Raw genomic sequence first — 14239 nt, forward strand, 5'->3', positions numbered from 1 at the left:
TCAAAGACCTTTAGTTAGTCCGAGATTTTTTTTTTTAATTTTTATATCAGATGTTGTGCTTGAAGCTGAGCTAATCTAAATGTATATCAGCTGATGGACTGACTTAGCTCGCACTGTTCTAGAGCTGAGGTGGAGGAGTGAAGAGGTTCTGAGAAAACTCTGCATCATATACTTAGGTGAGACTGTAGGGTCTGTTTTATTGTGTGAAAACTAGAGGAATGTATATGTTGTGTAAGTCTTTTCACTGTGGCTGGTATCTGAGTGTTGTGTTTGTGTATAGACATGTGCTGGGTGTCTAGTTTCACCGTAAGTCAAGTCTGTGGTTCTGGAGTAATTGTCCTCTGACTGGACTGTGTGTATTCAGCTGGTTGTATGTGAGGTTAACAAAATCCCTCCTCCACCACCAAAGAGCAGCAGTCACCGATTTGTCGCTTATTGGTTTACACTGAGCCACATATGGCTAGATTACAGCCATGTGTCCATTTTTGTCCTCACTCTGATCTTAGACCTGGACTTCTGCCCTGCTTTAATTGCTAACTAAACACGTAGGCAAGACTATTTTATCCAGGCTGCAAAAAATAGCTTGTTGGGAATATCTGTCTATCTGCTGTTAGATACTGTATGTACATTTACATTTATGGCAACTAAGAGTTAGGGTCCTTGCTCAGGGGCCCAGCACTGGACCTGGGATTTGAACTCACAACCTTCCGAATGGTAGACCAACACCTTAAGCACCAGGCTACCACATCTCTATGTGCAATAATTATCTAGCTAAGAGAAAAAAACTATAGTAGTCCTAGCTGGAAAAATGGTGAACAGTGCACTAGCTAGATTAGACATGAAATAAAATATCTCAGAGATTTCTCTTCTGATATCTTTAATCCAGCAGGACAAACACAGATGTTCAACAGCATGTTTCAACGCATCTAATTATTCTGACAAGCTGAGAAAAAAGAGTTTAGACTATCGATCATAAAAAGGCCATTTTCCTCTTGGTGTCAGTAAAATGGCATCATTTTGATATTTATAAATATATGTATATATACAGATATATATTTAAAAAAAGAAGGGTGACTTTTCTCTGGAATGTGATTAGAGACATATTTGCCAGACTGCCAGAATTTAGCGTAGAGTAATATGGCTTAAAATAAAATAAACAATTTCTATTAATAGGCACTATAACTTAGAGGTTTCTCTTAAGAATGTGCTTTAATGGAATTGTGTGTGTGTGTGTGTGTGTGTGTGTGTGTGTGTGTGGCCAGGTATACTGTAATATGGAATCTGCTGGCGGTGGATGGACAGTAATTCAACGCCGAGAGGATGGTAGTGTCGACTTTCAGAGGACATGGAAAGAGTACAAGATGGTATGACAGCAAATATCACACTTCTAACCTTCATTTAGTCTGTTGACAGGAGTGAGAGGTGTCTAGGACAGCCAGAGGAACAGTAAGCAGATGGATGAAACATTATTGCTGTTATGAATGAGAGAAAACATATCAAATAAACATCAAAAAAATGGGCAATAAAAGTTTATTCAGGATGTTAAATCATTAAACTTTTGCATGCGTGATCTTCACCAAAGATGCCCAACTTCTGTTTGGTGATTACTATGGTAACACTATGGTAAAACTAGAAATACACTAGTGTGTTGAATGGGGAAGAAATGAAGAAGAAATGAAGAAACGACTAAACGTTAGCCTCGGAGGACTGCAGCTGATAACGACCCGAGGCAGCTCGTCGGCGATGGAGAGGTTTTTGTCAACAGAGCTCAGCTTCAGTGTATGTTATGGGATGAGGACATGTAACATAATAGTTTTTATCAGGGGTTTATTAACATTAACACAAGAGTCCCAACAGATGGCTTTTTTCTATCAGCCCCATGTAATGAAAGCTGCATTAAGACTCTGATCACATACGTGGTGAATCAGTGCTGTAATGTATTATAAACATTATAAGTTTATCCATTTGCAGAAAATACTGAACAATGTTTAATATTACTGTATTACTGGTCAACTCTGACAAGTCTAAAGCATAACATGGCGTAAAAGGTATTAAATACTTAACAGTTTTCTGAATTTATAAACATCCAGAGCTCCTAATTAGGTAATCTGGCTCAATGACGGGATTGGATTAGTGAGAAAATACATCTGAAAAACATTTCTAGCTTTTGGCTCTGCAGTGATTTGGCTTATTTGAGTCGGTGTAGTGGAGAAAGTTTGTAAAGTTTGCTATTTATGCCTATTAGAGAAGTGATGCATGATAACCTGTAACCTTAGAAAGGATTATTGCGACACAGTACGTTAATACTCAGCTTTATACACAACCACTCACCCAAGAGGATGCCCCTCTTGACCACTGCCCTCTCTGGCTACTCGTACGGTTCTCGTGAGAAATTGTGCAGCAGTAAGAGAGGGGGTGGGTTAGCGAGGGAAGGGAAGGTTTAGTCATATGTGACTACAGTCGAATGTCTGGCTTTTAAAATCCAATTACAAAGCCTACACCTTGACAACCAGTGCAGACTCACAGCATGAAAAATTTTAGGGAAAATATTTTTCCACCCACACGCAGCTCGCCTTCGGCCAGATGCATATCTAATATCATAAATCACCAGCATCATCATAACCTTGAAATACTGAAATCAATAGTCTGCATTTAATAAAAGTTTGGTCTGCAACACAGAATTCATGTTTACTATCGAAATCATGTTCGTATCATTACTTATTGATTTACGTTTCATGATTTAAAATGAGCTTATTTTCCCTTAATGTAATGCTTACTCAGGATTACATATTCATATTTATTAGAAGCGAGGGATCCTAGGAGAAGGTGATGTGTGATCCAGTACCATATGGTGCTCATTTGTTGCACCATAAACAGGTAGAGCTTGTTCGTGTGGGGTTTTGGTTTAGTTTGACTTCACTGTATGAAATTACTGCACATTAAAACATTATTCAGAAGCTGTTCCAGCAAGTTAAATGAGCTGAGCCAGTTGTGTACACATCAGAAAAGCCCTCAGAAGTTCTACTGGGAGGGACGTCCCTACTGTTTCGTTTAGAGATTAGGGTTAATTACAGAATGATGACACAAGTGAACATGCCTGCCTCAGAGAAAAGACTGTGAGCTGCTGAACATACTGTTTTATATACTGTACTATATATATATATATATATATATATATATATATATATATATTGCTCATCAAACATCTCGAGTTTACAAATATTATTGTAAATTGCTTCATAAAGAGCTGATATCATCATGTATCAACATTTCCTAAAACCTTCAAATTACAATCTTAAAAAACAAGATAAATTGATTTGCTTGCTTTTGCTGATTGCTGAGCTTTCTTGGACCAGGCTATGTTTCCCATGGTCTGCTCCAGGGCCCATCAGTAACCCTCCTGAATTCCTGCACTGACCCTGGGTGCATTCTCCCTTCCAGGGCTTTGGGAGTGTGTCAGCTGAGCACTGGCTGGGGAACGAGTTCGTGTACATGCTGACCAGCCAGAGACAGTACGCACTCCGTGTGGAGCTCACTGACTGGGATGGACATCAGGCCTTCTCGCAGTATGACCGCTTTCATATAGGCAGTGAAAAAAACAAGTACAGGTACTGTATATCCTGCAATGCTCGCTTTTATACTACTGTTTTACTGTTACTACTGTAAAGTGTACATTATTCCCACCTCACAGCTTCATTCCCTATACAGTTATTATTTGATGTGAAATTGCAGTGTAAATATTAGACATTTCTGAAGATGTCGTTTATGCTCTAAAACATTTATGTCCCCTGAAAGTGAAGCTCGTATCGAGTACTTTTTATCGATTCAGAGTTTTAAAATGTCCGCTCCTTTTTTCCTCTCTATGTAAGCAAACAGATTTAAATTCAACATTTATCTCTATCCGTGGCTGACATTTGATCTCGACCAGATTTTGAAGCAAACCATTCCAAGTGTTCAAACACTTAAAAGCAGATATATTCCCTCACTGCTTCCAGAGACTGTCAGTCAGCTAGATAAGTTGCTGCTGATAATTTTTTTTTTAACTTACTGTCCTCTTTTCACCTTAAATGGAAATCTGATTATTTCACATTGAGTTTGTACAAGATCATGTTGTAAAACAGATGACATGAATAGTCTGAAAGTGTAAAAATAAAGTGTCAGGTAAAGTCCACAGCGGTGCTCTTGGGGTCATATCTAATTTGTGGAATCCACACTTACAAACCAATGGCAGTGTTATATTCCCTTCTGATACTCGTCCCCTGTGGGCAGCTTTATAGGATTATTAAGCAGCTTTCATTAGTGAGACCGGAGAGAGGACAAACAGCTATGCTGTAATCCAGTAGAATCTGAATCGGGCTTTTGTGGCCTCCAGTGGTGCATAACATTATCATTACCTGAATGAATTTTTTGTGATCTTTCTGTTTTTTAGGAAAGTTTTGTACAACATTGTTTTATAGGCTGTAAATTTGATGCATTTGAGAACACAGTTTAAGCACACACACACACATACACACACACACACACACACCTACACACACACACACACACACACACGGGCATGTGATCAGGCATGCTATATCACTCTCACTCACTCATTTTCTACCACTTATCTGAACTATTCTCGGGTCACGGGGAGCCTGTGCCTATCTCAGGCGTCATCGGGCATCAAGGCAGGATACACCCTGGACGGAGTGCCAACCCATCACAGGACACACACACACACTCTCTTTCACTCACGCAATCACACACTACGGACAATTTTCCAGAGATGCCAATCAACCTACCATGCATGTCTTTGGACCGGGGGAGGAAACCGGAGTACCCGGAGGAAACCCCCGAGGCACGGGGAGAACATGCAAACTCCACACACACAAGGTGGAGGCGGGAATCAAACCCCCAACCCTGGAGGTGTGAGGCGAACGTGCTAACCACTAAGCCACCGTGCTCCCCCCATGCTATATCATTTGATAATAATAATAATTAAAAAAAAAAATACTAATAATAATAATCCATCCATCCATCCATCTTCTACCGCTTATAATAATAATAATAATAATAGTAATAATAATAATAATAATATAGCTCTGCTGTGCTTTTTAGTCTGTCACATTGTCGTGGCTTATGAACAGCTTATGCCAGTAAAACGTTTCAGGAATCTAATCGCCATTCTGGTCTCTATAAATAGATTTGTTCTTTTAAACTGTTGTGGTCTCAGACTCACACATTGCTTGTATGGAACATTAGCCAAAGCAAACGCGTTCCCATGGGTCTAAACAAACGGTATGAGATGCTGCCACTTCTGCTAGTGCGCTCTAGTACTTTCACAACTTTTAGTCTGAAACTGTTGCTTTGTGCATATTCGACACACAACATAAAATAAGACAGGAAAAGAAGTATGCTTATAATGTTCAATGATCATTGACACAGACAAAAACACAGACCATATATAGCAATGGTGCGCTGAGAACGGCTACAAAACTACACTGGAAACCTTAGATAATCGTTTAAAGCTTATTGTGTTACAAAGTGCTAGACTTCTCGTTTATCACCGGCAGCGGTGGAGGCTTTCCAGTTACTTGACGTGTTGCTTGAATGCCAGCCTCTTAAACCTGGACAGGAAATGACTTCGATTTCGAACTGTGGCACAGAAAACGTAGCAGAAATGCATGTTGTAACTTAAATCACAAACCCACTCTCCTTTACTCTAATACTACTCACGTTAATGATTGCCCAATTACGTATACAATCTGAAATAAATCAGAGGACTTGGCCACATGTGTGCTGCGTAATAAATTACAGCTAATGACCGTTTGCATCTAATTTCTTTTTTTTCTTAAAACGTTCTTCACTGGATTTAGACATTGCTTTTTTTCTCTCTCTCTCTCAGAATACCTAGTGTGTAAAAGTTGTTTCGATTATGTCAGGAGAGTTATTACTGTTTATTTATGGGAACTCTGTGAACTATTAGTCACTCACAGTGTAAAATCTTTGCCATGTACTTTCACTAATGCTACATATGGTGCAACATGTGGCCCTTTTGTTGTGCGCTCAAGAAACGAGACAAAATATACACCAAATTATATCTCTAACATTTACATATTTTAGATAAAGATCGAAAAACATGCAGGTACATTTCTAGTTGGTCAGATATGATATATGTGATGCTGATATCTTTCTGAGGAAACACTGTTCAAATACTAAAAATCTGGAATGTTTTTTTTTTGGTTTGTCCATGGTCATTTCTCCACTACAGCATACATACATCTGCTACACACATCCCCAAAGGCTTACAGTTACATTTACAGCATTTGACACACACCATTATTCAGAGCAACTTACATTTTATTCACCTGAGAGTGAAGGGCCTTGCTCAGGGGCCCAGCAGTGGCACCTTGGTGGATATGAACTCACATCCTTCCTGAGACTTAAATCCACAACTTTCTAGTCCAACACCTTGGCCACTAGGTTACCACATCTGCATTCTGCATACCACATCTGCATTCTGCATACCACATCTGCTTGAAGTAATCTCATCACCTTCTCACTGCAATCATAGAGCTTTCTTTGTTAAAAACATAAAATATTACTTAGTTGGACCAACGAAGAGGAATGAAAGTAAAATTGTAAGTTTCACATGAATCTTCAGCTGTCTTACAGTATGTTGTGTAGTACTGTTATATAGATTGTGTAGGAAAGTTGGCTGTGGTATGAGATTACATGAGGTATGAGATGCATACATTGACATATCTGACATATCATTTAACAACATGGCTTTAACAATCATTCAACAGCTTAGAAAATCCTGTTATGTCGCTTTTTATTTTCATATCATTCTCATGAAGAGTTTGACTCCTAACCCTAAGGTTGTGGGTTCGAGTCTCGGGCCGGCAATACCACGACTGAGGTGCCCTTGAGCAAGGCACCGAACCCCCCCCAACTGCTCCCCGGGCGCCGCAGCATAAATGGCTGCCCACTGCTCCGGGTGTGTGTTCACGGTGTGTGTGTTCACTGCTGTGTGTGTGCACTTTGGATGGGTTAAATGCAGAGAACGAATTCTGAGTATGGGCCACCGTACTTAGCCGTATGTCACGTCACCTTAAAAGGGTTATCAACCAGTATAAATAACTTTTGGGAGATTTTGAATCACACCTCTGTTTTACTCAAACCCTCCACCCTGTGTTGTAATCCCTGCACAGCTCTCCCAGACCTACTGAATACTATCAGTCTGTAGAAACATCTGAGATCCGAATACTGATGTGCACGACTTTGGTAATAACTCCTCATTCCAAACGTTGAACTCATCTCTGTCCATGTCACTTTGTGTCTTATTTAGAAGCAGAAATGACAGAGTAGGATAACTATTCAGAATTAACCAAACGTGCACATATTCACGTCTTAGCACATTACGTCTTAAAAAAAAACTCTGGATAAGCTTTCTATCCTTATTCCATATTTCCTTGAAATTCTGTCTGCTGGTAAGATGCTTAAAATGTGCAATTTAGAGGTGGAACATTGTATGACATGTTTAAAAGTGTTTAAGGAGTTTGTAATGAGCATCAAATCAAACAAAGTGTGTTTAGAATTTTATGCCAGTATCCCAGGATAAAGAAACCTGAGCTTCAGTTACAGAGAATCATGTGCCACTGTACAATAACAACATGTCAGCAATCAAGACAAGCTTCAAAACACAAAGCTGAGGGTATTTACAATACTAGCGTAGGGTTCCCGTGATCCCGTTTTCTTACATGAGAACCTTAACTTCCGAGCGTGATGACAGGAAAAAATTACTAATATTTACGAGCACAGTTGTGCAATGCTAATTGTGCAATCGCAATCATTCGCCTGGTGGATTCTTTACACTTTAAGCACGATCTGGCCAAACCAGTGAATGCTGGCACACTGCACTGATGCGTCTAAGATGGTTAGAATAATTAAGTAGAATGCATTTTGTTGTTAACGGAGTAAAACAATAGAGACTGCATGAAAACGGCGTGGGAAAGTTAGCGAAGCTGGCAGGACTGTTTCATACCTGCATGTGTCCAGTCTCTTGGTCAACCTCAAATGTCTTCCAGAATGTCGAAAATGTATTAAATTCTTACCAAATACACAGAGGGCTTGAATCGTACGATACTAGTGCATGTACTTATGACTAACATAGTTATGAGCAACTTCCAAGGAGGAGAAAATTAAAAAAAATATACAAAAAAAAAAACGGAGCGAAAGGGAGAGAGCGAGGAGAACCAGATGGATATGTATGTATGTTTAATATATTACAGACATTTTCTATAAACTGGCTAAAAGCGTGACATGTAAGTGCATGTGACACCTAATTTCCAAGAGTCTTTCCTACAGTCCTACGGTCTTGAGGCTTCTTCAGTTCTTCATACAGTATACAACAATCAGCTTTGTGGATTTTGGCCAAAGTAATCTAAAATCATTTGTTTTGTAGCTATGCCACAATATCTTTGTATTTGATACAGCTATGTTGCCGTCTCAAAACGAGTACACGTATATCTAGTGCGCCGATCCAAGAAAATAATGGATCTGAAGCTATAGCAGAGCCAAGACATGAGTGTTATGGATGGAGCTAGTTGAGTGGAAGTATGCTTGGGTCAGGTTTGTAACAAGCACAGGTTCATACAGACTGTCGGCGTTCAGGGGTCTACAACTGGTCATTTGCCAAGCCTAGACAAAATACCTCTGTACTTCAACGCTGTGTGTTTGTAGACAGACTTGGCCGAGCGAAGCTATTGTGTGGTCTTAGCTCTGCATTTCTCAAAACCCACTACCACGAGTCCAGGATTTGTACAAGTGTTCGTGCACCACTTCATAAAATCAGATCATGCACCGGGTTTAAATAACAGAGCTCATTGCCAGAAATATAAACACATGCATTTAATATCATTTTAATAAATATATCGTCTCCAAAGTGTGACTGAACATATGCTGAGGTTATTAATTTTATTTCTATTGCTCACTTCGCATAAAAAAAAAAAAAAACAAAAGAAACAAAAGAACGTCCCCTGCTCTATGGATATCTTAGCGCAGATACTAAATCTTAATTTAATATTACTGTACTTTAACCAACCAAGGCCGAAATTACAAAATTTTGGCTATAATGGAATAATCCACAGGGATATCACACATATCTCTTCACCTCTGTTTGATGTTGATTTATGAGAAGAACTTGGCAGCGATGACGGCTGAATGATACGAGTAAGCTGGAAGTTCTGGCGAGTGTCTTCACAAACTAAGTCTACTGATCTCGACTCATTTGTTTGCTTGTCATAAATCATTATAAATATGATTTTAATAGACAGTGCAGCTGTTCATGCTGTATGTTAACACTCTTACTCTGATTCATGAGTCTTCACTACCTGCCTGGTTTATGTTAACAGGCAAGTAAAGATAGAGAAATTAATCACAAATTTCTGTTTGAAATGATCTAACTTGGAGTCTAGGCTTTGCATAATTTATTGAAAGTATTTTATATGAGCCTCTGAACCGCATTGTGTCTTTCATCAGATTTTTCCCATACATCCCTCCCAAATGTCCAACCACTCCTCTACAAATATACTGATAATTCGGATTACATGCATAGGCTTTTGTTCTGTTAGCATTTACACTGGAAATGTTATACATGTTCAGAGATCCAGAGGATATGTCGCTGCTTCATTTGATAATCCTGAGTGCATCGTGTGATCTCCTAACCTGGGGTTTTAAAAATAGTGTTTAGATCATTTAACACATTTAAACATAGGGACTAACCTTTAAGCCAAAAAAAAAAAAAAGAATGAATGAATGAAAAAAATCAGGAAGAGAAAATATGAATTTTCTGTGTTGTCAAATATATTGTGTAGTATAAAAACAAGAGACAATGTAAAAAATGCATGTAAAAAGATAAATATGAGAATATATGATTTATGAAGAAAGCAGGGATTAATATACATATCTAATATTAGTTGCTCAGGGACCCAGGAGTGGCCGCTTGGTGGCCCTGGGATTCTACTCTGGGAGCTACGACTTTACAAACAAGCGTGAAATTAATCCAGTAAGATTTTTTACTATTAACATTAAAAACCAATGATCTATAAGAATAACTATCAGTGTTTTAGTCTATGATAGAACATATTTGGTTTAATTGACCTCTAAGTGTTCATTAATGCATCAACTAACAAACATTTTCCAACAGTAAGAGTAAGCGTCAGTCTATGTATAAATATGTGATAATTCATGCCGTGTTATTGGAAAGTGTTAAGAGCAAATGGAACAGCTTTCGGTGCGCTCTTAACATCTCAGCTCAGATACCGCAGTAATGATGAAGTCCTGGGTTGTAGATAAAAGGTGACAGATAAAAAGCACGCTGAGGCTTGATCATGGATTCTCTACAAAAGTTGGCCATCATGCTTACACTGATTACATTGATGGGCTCTGACGATTATAATTAGAGAGAGCAAAAGAAAAGGAAGTCAATCTCCATTCATTGTAGTTAAAAAGTAGCTTCACCTGAGTCCTGATCTTTGGAGCACTACGTGGTGCGTGACTTTGCTATGAGTGTTAATCGCGTTAGTTCATTTTTGCTGGACAGTGCAAAAGCTAAGTGTACAGCTCTATTAATCTAAATGAGAGGGAGAGTTATGGTTGTTTTGATTCTATGTATAATATGATACTCTTGTGTATTCTCCTACATTTGCTCAGATGGAAAAAACATCGTTCCTGCCGACAGGATGTAATGTAAACTCAATTTGGGACAGCCGAGTCAGCCAAGCGTACATTCAAAGCAAACAATGTAGTGAATATACTCATGAATTACTGTCATTTACATTCGAGAGACAATTGCACAACGCGTTGTTACACGGTGGGCTGTTCGGTAGAAAACATATTACGAGCAGCTGCCTTTATGGGGAGTGTTTTCCTCTTTCGACTGAAAGAAGATTCAAAACAGACAGAAAAAAACAAGGAGAAAATAGAAGGATACGTTTATTGTTAATCTGTGAAAATGTCACATATCCAGCAATCAGGCAATCCCAATAAACTTCAATTCCTCTTGCTAGAAACATCAGATGGTACATTCCTTAGAGTTCTGTCATGAAAGGTAGAGAATATTTAGCCTTATTTTCAGTTTGCATTAGATCTAGCTTTTCAGACTGGGACTTGTCCCCAGGGAGCTCTGTTATTTCAGTGTAGCTGACCAGGCTTGTGAAGAATGGGGCGAGAGAAGGATAAGAAGGCTATAAGCTGCACAGATGTTCTTGTCTTTGGTGAGAGCTGTAAAAACAGCGGTCGGACATTAGAGCTTATAATGACTTGAACCGGGATCTGTGGGGTTTTTTTTGGTCTAGTTATCACAGTTAAGCAGAAACTACAGCACCTTGACTGAAGATGGACTTGTGTGTATTTATCCGAGCCAAGCAGTTACCACAGGATAAAATGAAATGGTGTGGGTTTATCTATGCTTTTCTCTGTGTATAATTTGAACAGGAGCCGTGTGTTAGAATAATTCCTTAAGATCCTGTCCGTAAGGATGGGAAGAATCGACAGGGTCATTGATATTATCAAAGGGATTGTTTAAAATTCTTTACAAGGCATTACGTTGTCTTGTAGAATGGGGGACTATTGGCAGGTGCATTTTACATAGTTGAACACTTAAGTGTTTTCTGACATGCAGTCAACAAGGACGTGAGCAAGGATCTCAGAGGATTTTGGCAAAGGATGCTTAGGGAAATCTCCAAACAAACAGCTCATTTGTATTCTTCTGCACGCCACGCTATTACATCATGTCCTGATCATTGTTTGAAGTGGACAGCTTTGCAGTGATCAGGTAACCTGTGACCAGGAAACCTGCTGGATCGATTAAGTGTTAGGAATGAAGGAAAAAAAAAACAGTACTCCCACTTACTGGTTGCAATGACAACCACATAACCACAAAGCTTGGCTTCTCGACCCCTCATATTGCATCACCACCCTCTTAGTGGATCGCAACAGGACTTCGACACCACCGAAACGCAATCAAGTTTTCCCATTCCATGTCCAAGCCTCATCTGAAGTAAGATTTATAACACCCATTTGCTCTTGTCCATTCCTATTAAGAGGGGTGGATTTCAGGACACGATCGTGTGAGGTTGAGCATATTTCATTTGGTGTTCCTTATTCCTTGTTGGCTTGGTTCTGCAATGTTGTTGCTTGACCCTGAGCATTCATGTTTTGAGAAAAAAGGCCCCTCGTGCATGGATAATAAGAGGGAAGGAAAGTCATACCCAAGACACAGATTTTAATGAGGCAGGTCAAGGAGGTTGGAAGAACAAAAGCAACTAATTCTAGCACGCTAACATGAGAAGGTCAGAGTAAATATGCTGGTTAAAGTATTCCATTAGTACGGATGTGTTAATGAAAGAAGTTGAGTAAATGCCAATACAAAACAACTGAAACATACTTTTAAACTTAGAATGGATTTGTTACATGAAGTGCATGAAGATTTTTTTTCAGTGTTTACCCAAACATATAAATCATAAAGGGTTTTTTTGTGGTATAAGACACTTCTGACATCCAGCACATTTGGTACTTGCACTTCCATTTCACGTCCGATCTAAACTCAGGCTAGACTAGAGTTTCACCGCTTCGTTCTTCGTGAAATGCAAACGCTGGCTTCAAGAAGGTTGCATTCACAGCATTTAGCAGACTCTCTTACCTCTAGAGGATTAATGTCTCTATTAAAAAAAACAGATCCTCATTCTAGTTCCAGTAGTCTCAGAATCCTGTTACACAGATGTTAATGGAAGAAAACAGTGCAAGTTGTTTTTTGTTTGTTTGCTTGCTTGGATTTACAGTATATACTTATGTAGATTCTGTAAAATGGTGTTTACACCAGGAACGTACCTTGTACCTGATTTTATTGTAACCATACAATTTGTTCATTGTTAGTATTATAATGATATCATGTTTTCTTTATTTTTTCAGACCTAAAATTGCCACTCTGTGGCTATCAGAGCCAAATATTTACCGTTTTCTTCCAAAAAAAATAATCAGTACATGAGGTTCCCTTTGTGTTCCTTATGCCATGTTATCATTCTCTCAATGTTATGGCTCATCTCTCAGCTTCATAAAGCTGTGTGGTCTTAATAAACATATTTGGATGTTCTCTTATATGTACTCCTTTTTCTTCTTCACGTCCCTCAGCACCACTGTTCAAGGCTCCTGATTTACATCTTCCATATGTACTGCTCAGACTGCTCAGCCCCTGTACATACTGGCCCCATTTATGTGTGTTCACTGTCACACAAACAGACCCAAGCTGTTGAACATGGCTCATCTCGGCCACTGAAACACTGACATATCATGTGAACCGAGCTTGGACAGTTTGCACATGTTGTGTGGAGAAAAGCACGTCAGAAACCAGAAGCTAGCTTCAGCCTCATGTGTGGGACCTGGATCTGATCGCTCTCGTACTTCATAGCACCTGTAATTGTCTTCGGGTTGTTAGCTAGAGCTGGCAGTTAGCTGGTAATGTAGTAAAATGTCTCTAGAACTCTTTAATTCATTGGACTTCATTTATTTTCTGTATAACATCATGCACGTTTGCGTCTATTTTCAAGTGCAAATGAAACACCACTCCAAAAAGGTATAAACATAAAAGTAATCCATTTTCAACCAAAATACACTCAATAATCATAATATAATAATCATGATAATAATATCAGAATAATAATATTAGAAGTTAGAATAATCACAATAATAATATATCCTTTACTGTAATTCTAGCTCATTTCTACTTATTGTTGTGTTACATCAAAAACGATCCAAAAGTTTAAGACCAGACAGATTTTTATTATTTTTTTCAGTTAAAATAAGCAGAATGTTGAAAGATTTCTCTTGAATATTTAATAGTCAAAGTTCTGCACTGTTTCTAGGTTCCTAAGAGTGATATTGAGCTTGTTATCTACTTTGTTATCTACAGAAGGTCAGATTTTCCTCATGTCTAATCTCGTTTAATAAAGCACATGTTCAGATGACATGCTGAAGGATTGGATCTAAAATGGATCACCGGGTTTTAAACAAAATTGTGGAGTCCATGGTAGATCCAATCTCACTGTCATTAAAGCAGAAAAGTGGACTAACCAAATACTGTGAAACTCCAAAATTCAAGTAAATATTTCACTTTTCACTCAAGTTGTTATCAGTTACATAATTTGGAATGAAAATTGTTATATTAAATTAGAAAAGAATGCATAACTCATGGTTC

The 14239-nt window shown here is 38.6% G+C and overlaps 1 protein-coding gene across 2 annotated transcripts in view; it reads left to right on the top strand.

The window, feature by feature from the left end:
• angpt1 (angiopoietin 1) overlaps positions 1-14239 on the top strand; it is a 58782-nt gene that overhangs the window by 35042 nt on the left and 9501 nt on the right. For both annotated transcript variants that reach the window (XM_060857215.1, XM_060857216.1), the window contains exons 6-7: positions 1263-1364; positions 3442-3608. In XM_060857215.1, coding sequence (XP_060713198.1) covers positions 1263-1364; positions 3442-3608 — 269 coding nt within the window. The remainder of the gene's footprint in view (positions 1-1262; positions 1365-3441; positions 3609-14239) is intronic.

This window comes from Tachysurus vachellii, chromosome 21 (assembly GCF_030014155.1).
Source record: "Tachysurus vachellii isolate PV-2020 chromosome 21, HZAU_Pvac_v1, whole genome shotgun sequence".
In the NCBI taxonomy this organism is placed as follows: Eukaryota; Metazoa; Chordata; class Actinopteri; order Siluriformes; family Bagridae; genus Tachysurus; species Tachysurus vachellii.